The sequence below is a fragment of the Ranitomeya imitator genome, chromosome 3 (genome assembly GCF_032444005.1).
Source record: "Ranitomeya imitator isolate aRanImi1 chromosome 3, aRanImi1.pri, whole genome shotgun sequence".
NCBI lineage: Eukaryota > Metazoa > Chordata > Amphibia > Anura > Dendrobatidae > Ranitomeya > Ranitomeya imitator.
Window position 1 is genome coordinate 792,324,947 of NC_091284.1, and position 21,446 is coordinate 792,346,392.

Sequence of the window (21,446 nt, forward strand, 5' to 3'; positions counted from 1 at the left end):
TACCTAACAAGCACAGTCCCTGCTTGTGTTGCAGCTGTCGAGACATGCAGCTGCGGGGACTCGAACACAGTATTCGAGCACGCCGAAGACACTCGGTCAGCACCTAAGCATGGCGGATAACACCTTATCCGAAAATGCTTGCTCATCACTAATGCTCAACCATCGCTCCCACTAGTGACCAGGTGTGCCCAATGAGGTACCCAATTTATTTTAACCACAAGCCACAATATAGCACAGGCGTCAGCTATTTAAAGTCAACTTTCATATATGGCTCAGGGATTCTCAACGAATGAAAAAAATATTTCTCATCACAAAAAAAGCACCCAGTCACAAAGATACATTGATGGAAGAGTAAAAAAAATACAATTCTGTAAAGAAAGCAATGCAAGTTTTTTGTTCAAAAGGAGGTAAACTAAAACATTATACTTTTCTGGGAGTGGCGTAAAGATAGTGAACTGGTTGAAATTATATTTATACCGTATGATAAATAGCATTAAAAATAGAAAAGTAAGAATTGCTGTTTTTTTCCCCCTCAATTCCTTATAAAAATCAATGAGTTATAGTTACCTAAAGTTGGTATTATTGAAAAATCTAAAAAAAACAAAATAGTCAACATAAAGTAATAGCTGTAAGAAAGTGGTGGCCACAAGTTTTTCCATTTTTTTCAAAGAAAAATGTTCATATAGCCACCTAAAATTGGTAGAATTCAAAAATAAAAGCTTATCTTTCACAAAAAGAAGTTCCCATATAGGTTCTTCAAAGGAAAAAAAAAGTTAAGGGTCTTGGAATTCAGGGATTAGAGATTAGTGAATGACTTTAAGGTAAATCAAATTTGCCTTGAGATTCACAAAAAAAGAAAAATGGATTTTTAAAATCAAAATCTGTTTACACAAATCTAGAAAAATGGCTGGGAGATAGTACGGGGTTAGTATAATTTTTGTTACATATGTTTATTATGATCTGGGGTCGTATCAAATAAATTAGATGCAAGTTGAATTTCTTGGCGAAACTCAAGTGAATCTGGTCAACGCAAAAACTGTCCAATTCACTCGTCGCTATCGGAGCTGAGATAGGTCACGTTTTTAAGGGGTTAAATACATTGTGAATCCAAATTCTGTGTAATTGTGTTGTATTTTTTTTTCTGGAAAAACATTGGTGTTGTTATGCGATGTTCTCGCACCTTGTACAAAGCCTTGATCTCCTCTGCACTTGAGATTTCTTATTCACTTGTAGAAAACGTGACACAAAAGACATGGCCTTCAACACGTGTAGCCGCATTATCGCATAGAGACTGCCTGGGAGGAGATAAAACAATGCTGCGCTGTTATGACATCCATCACAGAAAAGCCTCAAAAACAATATTTTATTAGCTGTGCTATATCTCATGTTCTGCTCACATCCGAGTGAATAATAAGTGCAATTACATTTTTACAGCTGTTTCTAATTACTATAAGTACGTAGAAAAGTTCATACTTTCCACCACATTAGAACCTAGTAAAATGTAAAAAACAAATATGTTCTAAAGATTCCAAATTATTGAACGTAATCCTCATAACAGAAAGGCTCAAAAAGGATTTTTCGCCTTGGATTATCCCATAAAAAGGTGTCTTGATGATAAACTGATCATCTGTCATCTTGCGAGAAGCTTAGAAGCAAGTGTTTAGTTTCTCTGCAGCACCTCCAGAGGACAAATTAAGTATTACAAAGCTTAGGTCCTCCAGAGTGAAAGATAATTCTGCAGTCCTTTTAGCTACAGGTAATAGATAAGTGTCCTGAATAGGGGACCTTGCTTACCCCTTTGTTACCTTTTAGCAGAATAATTGAAACTGAGTTTTTTAAGTTAACCCTTTTAATTAACATATGCTCTAATGAGAGTGGCCACAGTGTAGTGGGGATGGGATGGCAGTAGTGAATGGTCACATTGGTGCTGGTGGCTCTTAGTACGTACAGAGCTGCCTCAATAGGGTTCCGCTTTCCCATGAAAGTTCCTGAATGTTTCTAGGGTAGAGTTGTGCAAAAAGATTCTCAGCATTCAGAGAACTGCTAGATCTGGAGCAGAGAAAACAGTGATTTTATCAAAAATGCAGCAAGCAGCCCATTAAGTGATACATTGCTGGCATCAGCATCTCAGCCCCAACATCATCCTGCTCTCAGATGTGGGAGCAACAACCTGGTGACAGATTCCCTTTAAGCTGACTTGTAAAATACTGATTACTTGCAGTCACCACCAGAGGGGGCTCACTGCATTTAGAGTTATGTTGTTTCCATTGAGTCTTGTACAAGCATATATGTCTGTACGCAGCTCCCCCTAGTGGTGACTGCCAGAAGGCAGAATTTTGTCATTTCATAGTTAGGCACGTTTGTCCCATACATTCTGGACCTCATTGCACCTTGTAACCTTTGCTCATCCCATCCCTCTTGTCTTCTTAATTTCCCTTTTGATTGTTTTTCCTCCTCGTGGCTGTCTCGCCCATATCAGTACAGCAGACTCACATGTGTAGCTGCGAGATGATACCTCCTTAAAGAACAATTTTGCTACATCGTGGCGACACTTATTAGTGGGATTTTCTTAACTAACCATATATTTAAATACCGAACGATATATTGAAACCTCAGCCTCCTTCTTTCTTTTTCACAAGACCTTTAAATGAAGTACAACACTCTGCGGAATAAAACTCCTTGTAGATCTTGTAAGACTCAGAACATAAAACAAAAGCCAAGCTTGGCCGGGGATTTAGAAAGTGACTCCTTTATAGCTCAGTATGATAAATGCATGGCAGCGCATCTGGAGCAGGTGATGGACTGCAAATAACCAGGGGGTCACGTAGGTGAGTGAAGGACATCCTGCCATGGTCTCGTCAATAATAAATCCCAGAATCTTTCCACAAATGTCTCTACCGGTGTGAAAGACTTTGCAATGAATTTCATGTCTTTGTGATTAGATCTCGTCCTTATACTTGTACTCATCTATCCATTACATTGATGATAGATAGATAGATAGATAGATAGATAGATAGATAGATAGATAGATAGATAGATAGATAGATAATGTAGCTTTTGGTAAGCAAAATGGTACCCTTAAAAATAAAATTAGTTAGATTGACAGATAAGCACTAGAAATACTGTGCCTATCTGCCTATCTGTCTATCTATCTACCTAGTAGATATTTCCACATTAGAGATGAGTGAATCTTTTGAAAGTTGTATTAGCAAGCTTTGACAAATTTTTGCACAAGAGTTTTATTTGCAGAAAATTAATTTGCTGGAAATTACCAATACTTGCAGCACGTCCAATGGCCCTGAAAAGACGTGTTTCACACTCTGAGGTCTGCTACGAATACACCCAACCACTTTCGAGCTCCAATGTCCAAGGGACTGTAAATCATGCACCGAGGGTGTTGTTCCAGATACAGAGGAGTCACGGACGGGAAAAGAACCAATTTCACACAGTCCACTTTCTGTAACTATTTTACTTAGGGATGAAATTATTCCCACTCGGTTTTGATAACCCACACAAAGAGAACAACTCAAACAAATATTTTGCCAGAAGGCTATATCCTCTGTGGTGAACAGCTCGGCACCCAAGAGATCTACTGTATTTCTGTTATATTCTCTATGTAAATTTACCTGTTGGCATGCCGGTCTGAACTGGCTGCCATTACCTTATTACATCCTGAGAGGAGCTGGTTTAATTAAGTCAGTGCAAAGCACGGGCTCACCTGCAGTTCAGCACAGCAATTCACGATCCTAAGAATATAAACGTCTATTCCTATTTCCCAATCAAATATTCCCCTCCCATTCCGGTGTAATCTCAAGAAAGCTAGAGGAAAAGTATGTCCTTGACTAAATTAAGAATATTCCAAAATTAACCATATTTACACACATATCAGCAAAGGTGCCGTGGACAAAGTCTGTTGAAGCTGACCACTGCTCTGATTTATTTTGTTCCACAGAGACTCATCTTCGAGCAGACAAATGGGAAACACAAGTCTTGTCTGTGGTTCGCTTCGTGCTGTGTCAGCACCAATGAGTAGCATAGAATACTCAGTCACTGAACTGCAAGAGAGGAGAGAGAGGTTCATAAAGTCAATATACCTAACTAACTAATTAACTATAGGCCTTGTATCTCTTGGCGCCAAAAATATATTGTGATGCGTGCACGTTTATTTACTCCGGTGTCGCAGTGGGCTTTAGTGTCCTTTTGCCGGGTCTGCTCTGTACAAAATAATCAGCACATGCAGGCAGATGCGGAGTTCCTCCAGCCAGTGAGCAATACCGAGGATGCTTGTGGTATGACCCTTTCACTCGGCGTAGCACCTCTCTCCAGGTCCCAGTCCCTACCGTTTCTTAACAGCTTGTATGGCAGGAATTCCCTTGCATCAGGACAGGTTCAGATCCCGGACCAGCTCAGCTCCAATTTGCCGCTTCTTCTAAAGGGGTGCTGTAACGAGAGGATGTAGTCAGATCCCTCTCCAGCACAGCCTCACTCACCCCTCATTCCTGTAGACCTGCACAAGATGGCCACGCTTCCATTTCCTGTGTTTCATTTTATAAAACCCTCCTAAAACATCTTATAGACATAAAACAGTCGCTTAACTACAGCGACATCTTGCGGCCAGTTAACAAAATTAACTATAAAGAAACAAATATATTTACAGCAAGTACAGGGATTATTCAGGCATGCATACAAGTATCCTCAATTATATCGTCCTGGTGGGCTGACACACATCTTACAAGACCTCACCATATGCTGTACCAGTCAAAAGTTAGGACACACCTGTTCATCCAGTGGTTTTCCTGAAATGTGAACATTGTGGAGTCAGACTGAAGGTAGCAAAGCCACAAAGGGACAAAAATGGAAACAAGAAATAAAGAAACACATGTGACACAAACCAGAATATTTGTTAAACCTTTTGACTTCTCAAAATACCCCTCTTTTACTGCTTTACACACCATTTACATTCTCCCAATCAGTATCAATCAGTTCATCACTTGGAATGACATACAATTAACAAGTAAGCATCAAAAAGTGTTCATTTGTTGAATCACCAGCTTTCATAAAGTGTTTGCTACCATCAGGTGTGTTTTGTATAGGCAGTGTGGTGGACAGTTCCATACAGTTCTGAGACCTACTGTTCTAAGCCAGAATGTGGAAAGAAATAAGTAAATGGAAACATCAGTCCATCATTTATTTAAGTCATGAAGGTCAGTTAATCTAGAAAATTGCTAGAACCTTAAAGGTATCCTCATGTGAACCTTGAAGGTATCCTCAAGTTCAGTCACTAAAACCATCAATAGCAAAACTGGTTCTCATGAGGATCATCTTAGGAAAGGAAAACGAAGAATTACCTCTGCTGCAGAGGATAAGTTCATCAGATCTACCAGCCCCAGAAACCACAAATTCACAACACCTCAGATAACATACTTTATAAATCATGCACAGATTTCAAGCAGGCACATCTCAAAATCAACTATCTAGGAGAGACTGTCAGGAGCAGCCTTTATATTCAAATTGCTGCAAAAAAAAAAGCACTACAGAGGACCACAAACAAGAAAAGGCTTGTTTGGACAAAACAAGACAAGGACTGGATGACTGGATAAGAGAACAGAGGAAATCTGTACCATGATCTGATGAGTCAAAATTAAAGATTTTTTATACCAATCGCCAGTTGTTTGTAAGATGCAAAGAAGAGGTGAGAACATATTTTCTAAATGCGTGGTGCCCATTTCTATGCATTGAGTGGGAGGTATTATTGTGTGTGGGTTCTTTGCTGGTGATACTGTTGATAAATTATTTCAAATTCAAGACACCCCTACTCAGCATGGTTGCTTCAGCATTCTGCAATGACATGCCATACTTTCAGGCTATGTAAGGGCTATGTGAAGAAGGAGAGGGATGGAGCATCAGATGACACAGTCTACAGTCATCCAATCTTAAGCCAATTGAGATGACTTGGGATGAGTAGGACTAGAGTGAAAGCAAAGCAGCCAACAACTGTTCAGCACCTCTGTGAACTCTTTGGAAGCCATTCCAGGTGACAACCTGATGTAGTTGTGTGAAAGACTCAGTGCCAAGATCGTGTAAAGCATCATCACCAGAGTAAAAGAGGGGTGCTGCGAGAAATCTAAAATTTAACACATATTCTGGTTTGTTTCACACTTGTTCTTTACTCCATTTCCTTTGTTATTTTTCTGCCTTCAGTTCGAATGTACAATACGCACATTCCAATAGGAACAGGGAAAATCACCACATGAACAATTGTGTCCTTACATTTGACCGATTGCATATTTTGGCTCACAACATGGAAAAAATTATAATATTGCATGTTTCTGTTATTTTATACCTTTTTGACTCCTTAGAAATCTTGGAGTAAAGATGTTGTGGTTAGCTATGTAAAGGAGCCTCCAGCCAGATTTAGGAATTGCTGCTGTATAAAAAGTTACAAAAAACTCACAAGCCCACTCAGTTGGGGAAGTGGAGTGTAGAGGTCAGAGTAAAAAGTGGAGAAACGGTTATAACACAGGTAGATTATTAGTGATCTATCTACAGTGCCTTGCGAAAGTATTCGGCCCCCTGGAACTTTTCAACATATCATACTTCAAACATAAAGATAACAAATGTAAATTTTTGGTGAAGAATCAACAACAAGTGGAACACAATTGTGAAGTTGAAAGAAATGTATTGGTTATTTTAAATTTTTGTGGAAATTCAATAACTGAAAAGTGGGGCGTGTAATATTATTCGGCCCCTTTACTTTCAGTGCAGCAAACTCACTCCAGAAGTTCATTGTGGATCTCTGAATGATCCAATGTTGTCCTAAATGCCTAATGATGATAAATATAATCCACCTGTGTGTAATCAAGTCTCCGTATAAATGCACCTGCTCTGTGATAGTCTCAGGGTTCTGTTTGAAGCACAGAGAGCATAATGAAGACCAAGGAACACAACAGGCAGGCCCGTGATATGTTGTGGAGAAGTTTAAAGCCGGATTTGGATACAAAATGATTTCCGAAACTTTAAACATCCCAAGGAGCACTGTGCAAGTGATCATATTGAAATGGAAGGAGTATCACACCACTGCAAATCTACCAAGACCCGGCCGTCCCTCTAAACCTTCATCTCAAACAAGGAGAACACTGATCAGAGATGCAGCCAAGAGGCTCTGGATGAACTGCAGAGATCTACAGCTGAGGTGGGACAGTCTGTCCATAGGACAACAATCAGTCGTACACTGCACAAATCTGGCCTTTATGGAAGAGTGGCATGAAGAAAGCCATTTCTCAAAGATATCCATAAAAAGTGTTGTTTAAAGTTTGCAACAAGCCACCTGGGAGACACACCAAACATGTGGAAGAAGGTGCTCTGGTCAGATGAAACCAAAATCGAACTTTTTGGCAACAATGCCAAATGATATATTTGGGGTAAAGGCAACACAGCTCATCACCCTGAACCCACCATCCCCACTGTCAAACATGGTGATGGCAGCATCATGGTTTGGGCCTGCTTTTCTTCAGCAGGGACAAGGAAGATGGTTAAAATTGATGAGAAGATGGATGTAGCCAAATACAGGACCATTCTTGAAGAAAATATGGTGGACTCTGCAAAAGATCTGAGACTAGGACGGAAAATTGTCTTCCAACGAGACAATGATCCCAAACATAAAGCAAAATATACAATGGAATGGTTCACAAATAAACGTATCCAGGTGTTAGAATGGCCATGTCAGAGTCCAGACCTCAATCCAATCGAGAATCTGTGGAAAGATCTGAAAACTGCTGTTCACAAACGATCTCCATCAAACCTCACTGAGCTTGAGCTGTTTGCCAAGGAAGAATGGGCAAGAATTTCAGTCTCTCGATGTACAAAACTGATAGAGACATACCTCAAGCGACTTACAGCTGTAGTCGCAGCAAAAGGTGGCGCAACAAAGTGTTAAGTTAAAGGTTTCCGAATAATATTGCATATTCCACTTTTCAGTTTTTGAATTTCCACAAAAATTTAAAATAACCAATAAATTTTGTTCAACTTCACAAATGTGTTCCACTTGTTGATTGTTCACCAAAAATTTACATTAGGTATCTTTATGTTTGAAGCATGATATGTGGGAAAAGGTTGAAAAGTTCCAGGGAGCCGAATACTTTCCCAAAACACTCTATCTATCTATCTATCTATCTATCTATCTATCTATCTATCTATCTATCTATCTATCTATCTATCTATCTATCTATCTATCTATCTTTCTATCTACACTAGGTTCACCATTAATAGACCAGTGATAAAACTACTATACATAAAAATATCCCTCTTATTATACTACCTTCCTGGTGTCCTTGTGAAACATTTCCGACAATGTCATTTTTTGCGCCATGTTATTTTTCTTGGTTGTCACCGGTTTATGTATTCCTATTCAATAACTCATATGGAAACTAAAACTCATTTTGTTTTTTTTTACTTATTTCTCTTTTTTTTCTGCTTCAGCTCAGCCACAATGGATGGAGAAGATTAATGACACCCAGTTAGACAGTGGAGAACAGCTCCGCTGGGATTGTAAGGCATCTGGAAAGCCTAGGCCCATATATCGCTGGCTGAAGAACGGCCTCCCCCTGCTCCCCCAGGTACAGTGTCCTTTAATTAATGATATATTGTTGATCCTCTCTTGTCACAGTAGACAAAAATATCAATTTTGCAAATATTAGTTTTTGTTGGAACTTCACGGAAACAGCTCCAAAGAGCAAACTATAGCTTTACACCTGTATCTGCACCTGGCATTGAAAAATCAGTAAATGGCCCCCAATAATTACACATATTTAATGTTCAGTGAATTCACATTTGTCTGCATATTATTGGAAATAAGCCACTAATCAGTGCTCAACTTTCATTTTATCGGAGCAGAATAAGGAATGAATTGTCAATCATCTCCAATCGGTCAATCAAGAGGATCGCTGTGGGGGGCGGCGGTCTTGTATGTGACTCTGTCTAGCATGGCATCTTGCAATAGTGACAGTGATGTACACACAGGATCATCCACAGAAGCATGAGTAACGTGGCGCAGGGTGGTTGTCTTGGGCGAAGTACTCGTCTTCTACGCCCCAGCAGGCTACATGAAAACGCAAGTCCTGACTGGTTGTGTGTGGTTGAATTACTACTGTGGACACTTTCAGGTTTAGCTCTGACTCAACTTGTATGGCGCTGAACCTCTTTAAACCTACGATGAAGAAGCCAGACAAGCTTGTAAAAATAGAGTCCTTTTTACTGACAATAAGACTTATATACAAAAGTTAGCAGGAAATAAACTTGTTGTTGCACAACACAGAGGCACATTCTTGGTGGTCATGGATGGTGGCACAATACTTGTGAACATTACAGTTAAACAACAGGACAAATTGGGTAACTCCATCTTACTGGTAAAGGTCCACATGGGTCAATGTGTTTCGCTGTGACCACTGAACCCAAACAGCACCCTGAAGCCCACGGATCAATGTGTTTTGCTGTGGCCACTGCACTCTTGTGAAGCAGTGTAAGGAAACTCTCACTAGCTTCCACCTTACCGATATGACCTAGCCTGGCTGTTCCTGTCTTCCATCACGGCTGGTTTCCAGGTCTCCTAACACCAATGCTTCTTTTAGCTTTTCCAGTAGCATTACAAGTGCTCCAGACTTGCCTGCTATGAGGAATTGCCGCCACTGTAGAATTCTTGCTAAGACTTGCTCTCTTTATTTGTTTTGGCTGCCATGCATGCCACCATGATGATAACCTTCTTCTGAGGGTGTCCTTTCTTGTCTTTCGCTCACTAACAACTAACTGCAAAACCCGGAACTAACACACAGGTCCCTATTTCTCCTCCCCAACTATGGTCCGAACCTACAGTTAACCCTATAACCACTGACTAACAGGGACTGCAGCCTCCAGTAGGATAAAACAAATAAAATACTACATTTTCATACTTTTAAAACAACAGGGGTCTCAAGAGAGGTGTTATTCTATGTTCTCCACATTCCACATATAACTTATCTAAAGGAAATTCTACAGACCTTCATATTACTGCAAAAAGAAGTATATTGTAAAAAAGCTGAATTTGAAAAGAGCATGGCTGCTACAAATGTATAATGATCCTAAACACATGTAAAAATCCGCAATAGACGACCTCAAAAGGCACAAACTTAAGGTTTTACAATGGGTTTTTCAAAGGGTTTTACAATTTACCTCACAGTCTCCTGATCTGAACATTATTGAAAATCTGTGGCAAAATCAAAAAATAGCAGTTCATGCAATACGACCCAGGAATCTCACAGAAATGGAAGAATTTTCTGAGGAAGAATGGATAACAATCCCTCAAACAAGAACTGAAAGAGGCTAAGAGGCGGGCTACAAAAAGCATTTACAAGCTGTAATACTTTAAAAAGGGGGTGTTACTAGATACTAGCCATGTAGTATGCCCAAACTTTTGCATCGGCACATTTTCCTTTTTGCAAATTTTCAAATTTAGAGGTAGATAGATAGATAGATAGATAGATAGATAGATATTTGATACACTGCCGATTTTACAAGTTTTCCCACCTACATAGAATGGAGAGGGCTGTAATTTTTATCGTAGGTACACATCAACTGTGAGAGACAGAATCTAAAATTAAAACCAGAAAATCCCATTGTAAGATTTTTACATAGCTAATGTCCATTTTATTGCATAAAATAAGTATTTCATACAGTAGAAAAAACAGAACTTAATGTTTGATACAGAAACCTTTGTTTGCAATTACAGAGGTCAGATGTTTCCTGTAGATCTTGACCAAGTTTGCACACACTGCAGCAGGGATTTTGGCCCTCTCATCCATACAGATCTTCTCCAGATCTTTCAGGTTTGGGGGCTGTCACTGGGCAACATTGAGTTTCAGCTCCCTTCAAAGATTTTCTGTTGGGTTCAGGTCTGAAGTCTAGCTAGGCCACTCCAGGACCTGGAAATACTTCTTATGGAGTCGCTCCTTATTTGCCTTGGCTGTGTGTTTTGGGTCATTGTCATGCTGGAAGACTTAGCCACACAACCATCTTCAATGCTCATACTGAAGGAGGTTGTTGGCCAAAATTTCAAGATACATAACCCCATCCATCCTTCTTTCAATACAATGCAGTTGCCCTACCCCCTTTACAGCACCCTAAAGTAGGATTTTTCCCCCACCATGCTTCATGGTTGGGGTGGTGTTCTTTGGGTTGTACTTATCCTTTGTCTTCCCCCAAACATGGCGAGTGGAGATGATTTCAAAAGTTCTATTTTGGTATCATGTGACCACATCACCTTCTTCCCCGGCTCCCCTGGATCATCCATATGGTCATTAGCAAACTTCAAATGGGCTTGGACATGTGCTAGCGTGAGCAGGGGGACGTTGTATGACAAGCAGGATTTTAATCCATGACGGCGTAGTGTGTTACTATTGATAATGCTTGAGACTGTGGTCCTATCTCTTTTCCAGTCATTGACAATATTCTCCCATTTAGTTCTGGGCTGATTCCTGACCTTTCTCAAAATCTTCCTTACCTCATGAGGCGAGATCTTGCATGGAGCCCCAGACTTAGGAAAATTGACAGTTATCTTGTATTTGCTCCATTTTCTAATAATTGTGCAAACACTTGTTGCCTTCTCACTAACCAGTTTGCCTATTGTCCTGTAGCCCACCTCATCCTTGTGCAGGTCTACAATTTTGTCCCTGGTGTCCTTAGACAGCTCTTTGGTCTTGGCGAAGGTGGAGAGGTTGGAGTGTGATTGATTGTGTGTACACAGGTGTCTTTTATACAAGTAATGAGTATAAACAGGTGCAATTAATACAGGTAATGAGTGTAGAATAGGAGGGCTTTTTTAAGAAAAACTAACTGGTTTGTGACCGCCAGAATAATTGCTGGTTGATCGGTGATCAAATACTTATCATGTAATAAAATGCAAATTAATTATCTAAGAATCATACAATGGGATTTTCTTGATTTTTTTTTTAAATTCTGTCTCTCAAAGTTGAAGTGTACCTAAGATAAAAATTACATACCTTTCCATTCTTTGTAGGTGGGAAAACTTGCAAAATTTGAAGTGGATCAAATACTTATTTTCCCCACTGTAGCTAGATAGACGTTTTGCTTTTCTTGCAGAATTTGTATGATCTTCCCATGTATAACACACCCCAGATTGCCTCCTGTATGCTCGGACACATTGGTGCTGCTGATCTGTACTCTCGCTGCTCCACGTCAGTTATATTTATGAGTTGCATAGAACATATACAATGAGAAAGAACGACTAGTACAAGTAATCTGCGGGGCCCATCTCTCCACGGTATTTCACTGACTGATGAAACTTTACTCCGGGGGCTTCATTGAAGCTTTCTGATTCATCTCCAGGCCCAGCAAAGTATCGCCTATTTAAAAGGAAGAGCAATCAGAAAAATTCTTGTAAACGTCAAGCACATGTCAAGTGAAAGGAAATTTACAGTTTGATTGTCCAAGGATTGAACAGAAGTCTATTGATATTTATAATCAAAGAAGAACAAAAGACATTTCGCTGTATTGTTGTGTTGCCATGAATTAGGCTTTCCAACTTTTATCTTTTTATTTTATAATTTATATTATATTTGTACATTTTTGATTTGGGGAATCTTTGGTCATAATAAATACATATGGTGAATTCTTTCCTACGAGTATGAAACTTCTAGTTATAGAATTGAAATGTAAAATTCACAATTGCATTCTACTTTTAAAAAAATTAAAGATTAAGTATGTGGTCAACATAATTTTTGGATACCTTCATAGTCAGGAATGTACATAAAAATCAAAGGGTATAATTTTTCCACCTATGTGACTTTCCTAACTGACTAACTACTTATATAATATAGTCTCTGTTAACCACAGAATCTACGGGTTAATTTTCTGTGATCAGTTCTATCAAAAATTGCAGCAGTTACTGTCTGGTGGGAGTCTTTTGTGAAAAATTATTTGAACTGGGAATGTTGTGGACTCGGCACTCCGTATAAATTCTCCGGTCTTCGGCCATGCACTTATCAAGGATGTTAAAAGAAGTAGGCAGACTTTAGGTGGGGAATTCTGCATAGAGTTCCTTCAACTCAGCATGAAAATATGCGAATTCCTAATATGGTATTGCTTTCTCTATTTGCTGTCATTCTCCTACTGTGAGAGCTTTTATCTTACATTGTGTACAGCTAGTTTCTAAATTAATCAGCCACCAAAGCCTGGTCACATGTACGCATGGCCACAAAGCCTCCTATATACAATATGAGCCAATACATAGCCTCTCTATATACAGTGTGAGACCCCACATAGCCTCTCTATATACAGTATGAGCCCACACATAGTCCCTATATACATTATGAGGCCCTACATAGCTTATCTCTATATAGAGTAGGAGCACTCACAAAGCCCTTATATACAGTATGTGCCCCACATAGACCCCTGTATGTACAACATGAGCCCCCACGTAGCCTCCTGTATACATGCAAACATCTCAAACACATATGGGAAAAAAACAAATGTTCATCTTGCTCCTGTTCCACCATTGCTCTGCTCCAGTCTCCAGCCCACTGATTCTCAGCACAGCAGACACATTGTAATGGCACCATTGCGTCTGCTGTCTCAGACACGCACGCCGACTGGTAGAAGAAAAAGCTCTGTCTTCCACCAATGTATTCAGAGCTGAATCTCTTTATATATCACATACATAAAATAATAACTACTTCATATAATAAAATAATGTAAAGAAAAAGTGTTTTTTTCTACATGAATGGCATTCTATGGACAGTGCTAATGAATTTTAGCCACACACGTGCTCATGTATGAATTGTATTACAGAACAGAGTTGATATGGTGAACGGAATGCTGACGATTCACAACATCAATCAATCGGACGCGGGAATGTACCAATGTCTGGCAGAAAACATCTATGGAATTATCTATGGAAGTGCAGAGCTAAAAGTTTTAGGTAAGTTCTTACCTAAATTGCAAAATGTTGCATAAGCCTCTCAGATGTGTATTAGTTGTAATGATGTACATTTATCCTGTATATTTTTTTATGTTTTCTTCCCCCAGATGCTCCTTTTAAAATTCCATTTCCGTTCTTCATACTTGCTAGTCGGCTAGACTCCTCCCAATACGTTATCAAAGCTCTGTATGCTCTAAACCAATCAGATGTCTCCCTCTTGCTGTTTCTCCTCCCCTTTCACAGCATGAGTCACACAGAGATTCTGCAGCTGCATCCCCTTCCTCCCCTTCCACTATATCTAAGTTCTACCAATTTTTACAAAACTGATTTTTTTTTTTAAAGAGCACTTACAGGCAGAGAAGGTGCAAAGTTTCACATATTTACATATATTGATCATTGGTTAAAAATCAATGTCTTTCAACATCTCTGCTTGCTGTCTTTCAGTACATCATTCATTATTTAGAATTGTAATGAGCCATGCACCCGTGTGTCCATGTGGTGACCAGGAAGGTATTTTATTCCCTGGGAGTTACAGTAAAGATTCTTGAATCCTGATCAATGATGCCAAGCAGAGTTCTTGAACTCTATGGCAAATATTTGGTAAAATCGTAATAAACCTTAAAAGTCGTTGGATTGAGGTTTTTTTTTAATGATAAAATATTTGGAGTTATTTTATTTCTAAAACTAAATTGTACAAATTGTAAATATACAAAACTGCAGTGTCATGGCACATCATGGCTCGTTCCCTGACCACTGACCCTCATTTGTCTGATATAGAAAATGTGGCAGTGCGGATATATCACGGCTCCCTTTATTGTAAATGTCACATCTCCTCATTTGTAGTTTGTATTGATTTTTTACTCTTGTTATTGTTCTTTTTTTTATAAAAGTAAAGAGAGTAAATAAGGCAAAAGACATTCAATTAAAAATAATGGCCACGTCAAGAAGACCCAATAAATAGACTGATTGGATGAAAAGTGTTATGTGCACGAACAGATGTGAACAGAGTCTAAGAGAGACATGTATTCTTACCATTCCTGAGATTTGCCAATTTCAACAGAAAAAAACATGAAAGGAATGTTTCATCATAAAATCATCCATTAATTAAAAGATATCTTTTACGTCAAATGTGTTTGTTAAAAAAAATGATAATTTTTAATTTATTATTTATGTAGAAAAAATAACACATTAATATTGCAATTTTTCAAACTGATCACAAGGCCTTATACTAGACTCATACTTCTATATAAAAGTTCTATATAAAAGAGATTTCAGCAGCTTCATTATCATCACAGTCAGGATTACATTAAAAGGTAACACCTCTATATACAGTAGATAACACAAGATTCACAATTCACAATAATTGATGACACAGCTCACCTCCTCCTCCTGAACAATGACTGATAGCACCTCTATGTACAGTAGATAACTCTGGATCCACCATTCACAATAGGTGATATCACAGCTCACCTCCTCCTGTACAATGACTGATAAGACCTCTATGTACAGTAGATAACACAGGATCCACCATTCACAATAGGTGATGTCACAGCTCACCTCCTCCTCCTGTTCAATGACTGATAACACCTCTATATACAGTTGATAACACAGGATCCACCATTCACAATAGATGATGTCACAGCTCACCTCCTCCTCATGTACAGTGACTGATAACACCTCTATATACAGTAGATAACACAGGATCCACCATTCACAATAGGTGATGTCACAGCTCACCTCCCCCTCCTGTAAAATGACTGATAACACCTCTATATACAGTAGATAACAAAGGATCCACCATTCACAATAGGTGATGTCACAGCTCACCTCCTCCTCCTGTACAATGACTGATAACACCTCTATATACAGTAGATAACACAGGATCCGCCATTCACAATAGGTGATGTCACAGCTCACCTCCTCCTCCTGTACAATGACTGATAACACCTCTATATACAGAAGATAACACAGGATCCACCATTCACAATAGGTGATGTCACAGCTCACCTCCTCCTCCTGTACAATGACTGATAACACCTCTATATACAGTAGATAACACAGGATCCACCATTCACAATAGGTGATGTCACAGCTCACCTCCTCCTCCTCCTGTACAATGACTGATAACACCTCTACATACAGTAGATAACAGAGGATCCACCATTCACAATAGGTGATATCACAGCTCACCTCCTCCTCCTGTACAATGACTGATAACACCTCTATATACAGTAGATAACACAGGATCCGCCATTCACAATAGGTGATATCACAGCTCACCTCCTCCTCCTGTACAATGACTGATAACACCTCTATATACAGTAGATAACACAGAATCCACCATTCACAATAGGTGATGTCACAGCTCACCTCCTCCTCCCGTGCAATAGCTAATAACAAAAAAAAAGGGAAGAAGCCAGCACTGCTTATGGTCAGAACGCAATAACTGAAGTGCAATTGCACATAAATTCTAACTGTATTTCAAATATGAGACATTTAGCAAACAATTGATCAATTCTTTGAGCTACCCCGCCACTTCACGGCAATCTCATAATGGGGCAGTCCTAATCTTCGTATTTTATTTACGTTGTGCCATTATGGCTTCCTGAATGTATAAAAAAAAAAGGACCACATTAAATGCGAACTGTACCTGGAGCATTTTCAGAATCACTCCCTTGGTGCCAGGAAAGGCAAGCGCAGGTAAAGGCCGATCAGGTCCAGTGCGGACATTTCAGATCTGGCTTCCACACTGCCAAACCCGCACCAAAGATGAAGGGTGAGACAGGCTGAGACACAGGTGCACAATTAACTTGAGCCTGAGGCGGAGCAGGGCTGCTGTGTGTGTGCACAGCAGCCTATCAATCACAGTGAACACAGAAAGAATGGCGCGTTCTGACCATAAGCAGTGCTGGCTTCTTCCCTTTTTTTTTGCTTTGCATTGGTATGTGGCTGACCACCACTGTTGCCGCGCACGCTGGGTTATGTGCGCCATTCTTTCTGTGTTCACTGTGATTGATAGGCTGCTGTGCACACACACAGCAGCCCTGCCCCGCCTCAGGCTCAAGTTAATTGTGCACCTGTGTCTCAGCCTGTCTCACCCTTCATCTTTGGTGCGGGTTTGGCAGTGTGGAAGCCAGATCTGAAATGTCCGCACTGGACCTGATCGGCCTTTACCTGCGCTTGCCTTTCCTGGCACCAAGGGAGTGATTCTGAAAATGCTCCAGGTACAGTTAGCATTTAATGTGGTCCTTTTTTTTTTATACATTCAGGAAGCCATAATGGCACAACGTAAATAAAATACGAAGATTAGGACTGCCCCATTATGAGATTGCCGTGAAGTGGCGGGGTAGCTCAAAGAATTGATCAATTGTTTGCTAAATGTCTCATATTTGAAATACAGTTAGAATTTATGTGCAATTGCACTTCAGTTATTGCGTTCTGACCATAAGCAGTGCTGGCTTCTTCCCTTTTTTTTTGCTTTGCAATAGCTAATAACACCTCTATATACAGTAGATAACACAGGATCCACCATTCACAATAGGTGATGTCACAGCTCACCTCCTCCTGTACAATGACTGATAACACCTCTGTATACAGTAGATAACACAGCATCCACCATTCACAATAGGTGATGTCACCGCTCACCTCCTCCTCCTGTACAATGAGTGATAACACCGCTATATACAGTAGATAACACAGAATCCACCATTCACAATAGGTGATGTCACAGCTCACCTCCTCCTCCTGTGCAATAGCTGATAACACCTCTATATACAGTAGAGATACTATTATTATTATTTATCATTAGAACTAAAAATGTTTTTGCAAAATACAGTTAGGTCCATATATATTTGGACAGAGACAACATTTTTCTAATTTTGGTTATAGACATTACCACAATGAATTTTAAACAAAACAATTCAGATGCAGTTGAAGTTCAGACTTTCAGCTTTCATTTGAGGGTATCCATATTAAAATTGGATGAAGGGTTTAGGAGTTTCAGCTCCTTAACATGTGCCACCCTCTCTTAAAAGGGACCAAAAGTAATTGGACAGATTCAACAATTTTAAATAAAATGTTCAATTTTAGTACTTGGTTGAAAACCCTTTGTTGGCAATGACTGCCTGAAGTCTTGAACTCATGGACATCACCAGACGCTGTGTTTCCTCCTTTTTGATGCTCTGCCAGGCCTTCACTGCGGTGGTTTTCAGTTGCTGTTTGTTTGTGGACCTTTCTGTCTGAAGTGTAGGGTGCCACATGTTAAGGAGCTGAAACTCCTAAACCCTTCATCCAATTTAAATGTGGATACCCTCAAATGAAAGCTGGAAGTCTGAACTTCAACTGCATCTGAATTGTTTTGTTTAAAATTCATTTTGGTAATGTCTGTAACCAAAATTAGAAAAATGTTGTCTCTGTCCAAATATATATGGACCTAACTGTATATACAAAAAAGTACTATAAAAGTTATAAAATTATTCAGTGCATAATTTCCATTCAATGTGAATGAAAGAAAATTAAAAAATTAAAATAAAAATATAAAAGGTGATGATGAAGTGATGTGGCCCGTTGTGAGATCCTATCTGAATAATATAGCGCAGGCAGCCATTATAAATACAGTACAATGAGAGGCAGCACTAAATAACGCTTTGCTGTTCGGAACATCTTCCCCAGGAATTTCTCATCCGGAGATGATTTTTCTTTAGCAATAACCTCTGCGTTTCAATTCAGATCTCGCTACAAAATATCTAAAGATTGTTTTGTGTTCGGCTTTTGAAAGATGCCTAAAAGTCGAGCGATGTCTTTGCATAAACTTCCTAAATGGGCACAATAAGCCGGTGCGCACGATAACAGCGGGGAATGTCAGATCTTTGATTGTGATTCTCATACATATTCTTCCTTAACAGCGTCCGCTCCAACGTTCGAGCTCAACCAACGGCAGAAAACAATAATCATCACCAAGGGCAAGGAAGTCGCCATGGAATGTAAACCGCAAGCCTCTCCGAAGCCCGCCGTCTTCTGGATGAAAGGTGACAGAGCCGTAAGGCAGAACAAGAGGTTAGAGACCGCCACGTTTAATTCTATAATTGATAGGATCGTATCCGCCTGACGAGCGCTCAGGGACTTCTGCACAATGGATGGGATTTTGCTTTGTGCACTTTTCACAATTGAACGTTTTTCGGTAAAATGTGTGACACTCCACAGCTAATATTCTGCAGAACATCGCGGAGGAACTTTGCCGTTACTTTGCCAAACTTTTCTCACTGTCAGCAGTGAAATTGCAGGGGGCTACAATCACTTGGGGCAAGCGAAAAATTTTGATCCCCCTTAGGCTACTTTCACACATCAGGTTTTCGCTATCAGGCTCAATCCTGCTCAATCCGGTTACATTTTTTCCCATAGACTTGTATTAGTGCCGGATTGTGTCGGATGACATTGCGTTTTGTCCATTTTTCGCCAGTTTCCGGTTTCTGGAAAAACCGTCCATAGCGACGTTTTTTGTCTCCGGCAAAAAAGCCGGAAGCGCCGGATCCGTCTCTTCCGGCTGTTTGCTAGAATGGAAGCCTATGGGACCCGGAAGGTGGCTGATCCGGAAAATGACAGATTCCGGCACCGGATTCCATTTTTTTTTAAAACTGAGCATGCTCCAAAAAAATTTTTAAGCCAAAAAAATAAATATGCTAGCCGGATCAGTTGAAAAAACGCATCCGTTTTTCACAATCTGCGACAGATCTGGTTTTTCCAACATTCGCCGGATTGTGCCTGATGCAAAAAACCTGATGTGTGAAAGTAGCCTTAGACTGTGAAACTGTGAGTCTCTTCCATCAGTCCAGTATTGAACCCCTTATTACCTCCCGAGAACATGTATTAAAATCAGAGAAAAATACTGATGTACTAGTATAGTATTTTGCAAGTAATAAAACATATAACTTTTTATTTTATTTTTAATTTTTTTGTGTAATTTTTTTTTTTTAAATCTTAAAAATTAAGTTATATAATTTATCTTCTTTTTTTTAATTACTTTTTTAGTAACTATTTTATGACCCTATCCCCAGCCACAGCCCTATTTTTAATCCTATCGGTAATCCTAATCCTAACTCGACTCCTTTAATAACTCTCTAGCCATAACCATAAGCCTAAATCTAGTGAAGGTTAAAAAAAAGGAGTAAAAAAAATAATAAAAAGCAGCCCTTGGTATTAAATGAAGAGAGCATTGCATAATGCTATGGGATTCCGCAGTTGCTGTACCCACGCTGCGGATTTTCCCGCTGCGGAATCGCATAGCGGTAAAATCCGCAGCATGTTCATTATTTCTGCAGAATCGCGGGAGTTCCGCAGCCATAGGATTGCATTGAAACGCTCACTTTACGCATGTGGCTATGCCCACCATGCGTAAAGTGAGCGCTTCAAGTGCGGATGGTACCCAGGGTCTGGAGGAAAGGAGACTCTCCTCCAGGCCCTGGGTACAATATTCCTGTAAAAAAAAAGAATTAAAATAATAAATAGGGATATACTTACCTTCTGATGGCCCCCGGAGTTCTCCCGCCTCTCAGCGGTGCACGCCGCGGCTTCCGTTCCCAGGGATGCATTGCACGAATCACTTGAGATGACATCGCGGTCACGCAACCATGAAGTCACAAAGGTCCTTTGCGCAAAGCATCCCTGGGAATGGAACGTACCGGGAGCGCCGCTGAGGAGATCAGGGGCCGTCGGAAGGTGAGAATAACCAGATTTAGTTATTATTTTTAACATTCTACCTTTTACTATTGATGCTGCCTCTGCAGCATCAATAGTAAAACGTTGGTCACACTAGTCAAGCACTATGCTTCACAAGTGTGACCAACCTGTCTATCACTTTTCCAAGTGATGCTTCAAATCGCAGGGAAAACGCAGGCATTCTGCAAGCTAAAAACACTTGTGCTTTGCGGGAAAATGCATGCCAACTCCGCATGCATTTTACCCATGGCAGGGAGTTGAGGAAATGCTGCCGACATTTCCGCAGCATTTCTGCAACGTGGGCACATAGAATAAAAGGAAGAAATGGAGTATAAAAATCCCACAAAACAAACTAATCATAAAAAATGGAATTTATTAATACAATTATGAATACAGATCAATAAATTGCAAGCATTGTAGCCCATACAGTGAGGAAATATGGAGGACACATGAAGGTACACTGGTTTAGGTAGGAAGAGCGAAGTACATCCAGAGCAAATGATCTATCAATGACCGTAATTACATAATACCATCCGCACGGCAGAAAGGTTTGACAATCTAAATGGGTGCCAAAGGCAATATCCCGCAAATCAATCCCAGTAAACTGGTCATTCATACATGCTTACCCATAAGTAAGTAGACGGCTCTCCCACTTGCCCCAGCAGCCCCCTCTGCTGTCCACTTACTTATGGGTAAGCATGTATGAATGACCACTATGAAAATAACAAGATATAAAGCAAATATTCTTTCTTCCTTTCTTTCTTTC

General features: G+C 39.8%; 1 protein-coding gene across 1 annotated transcript in view; it reads left to right on the top strand.

Annotated features, from left to right (window-relative positions):
• Positions 1-21,446, top strand: part of CNTN5 (contactin 5) — a 2,082,395-nt gene that overhangs the window by 1,622,164 nt on the left and 438,785 nt on the right. The window contains exons 12-14 of the mRNA XM_069759184.1: positions 8,479-8,615; positions 13,837-13,966; positions 18,871-19,021. Coding sequence (XP_069615285.1) covers positions 8,479-8,615; positions 13,837-13,966; positions 18,871-19,021 — 418 coding nt within the window. The remainder of the gene's footprint in view (positions 1-8,478; positions 8,616-13,836; positions 13,967-18,870; positions 19,022-21,446) is intronic.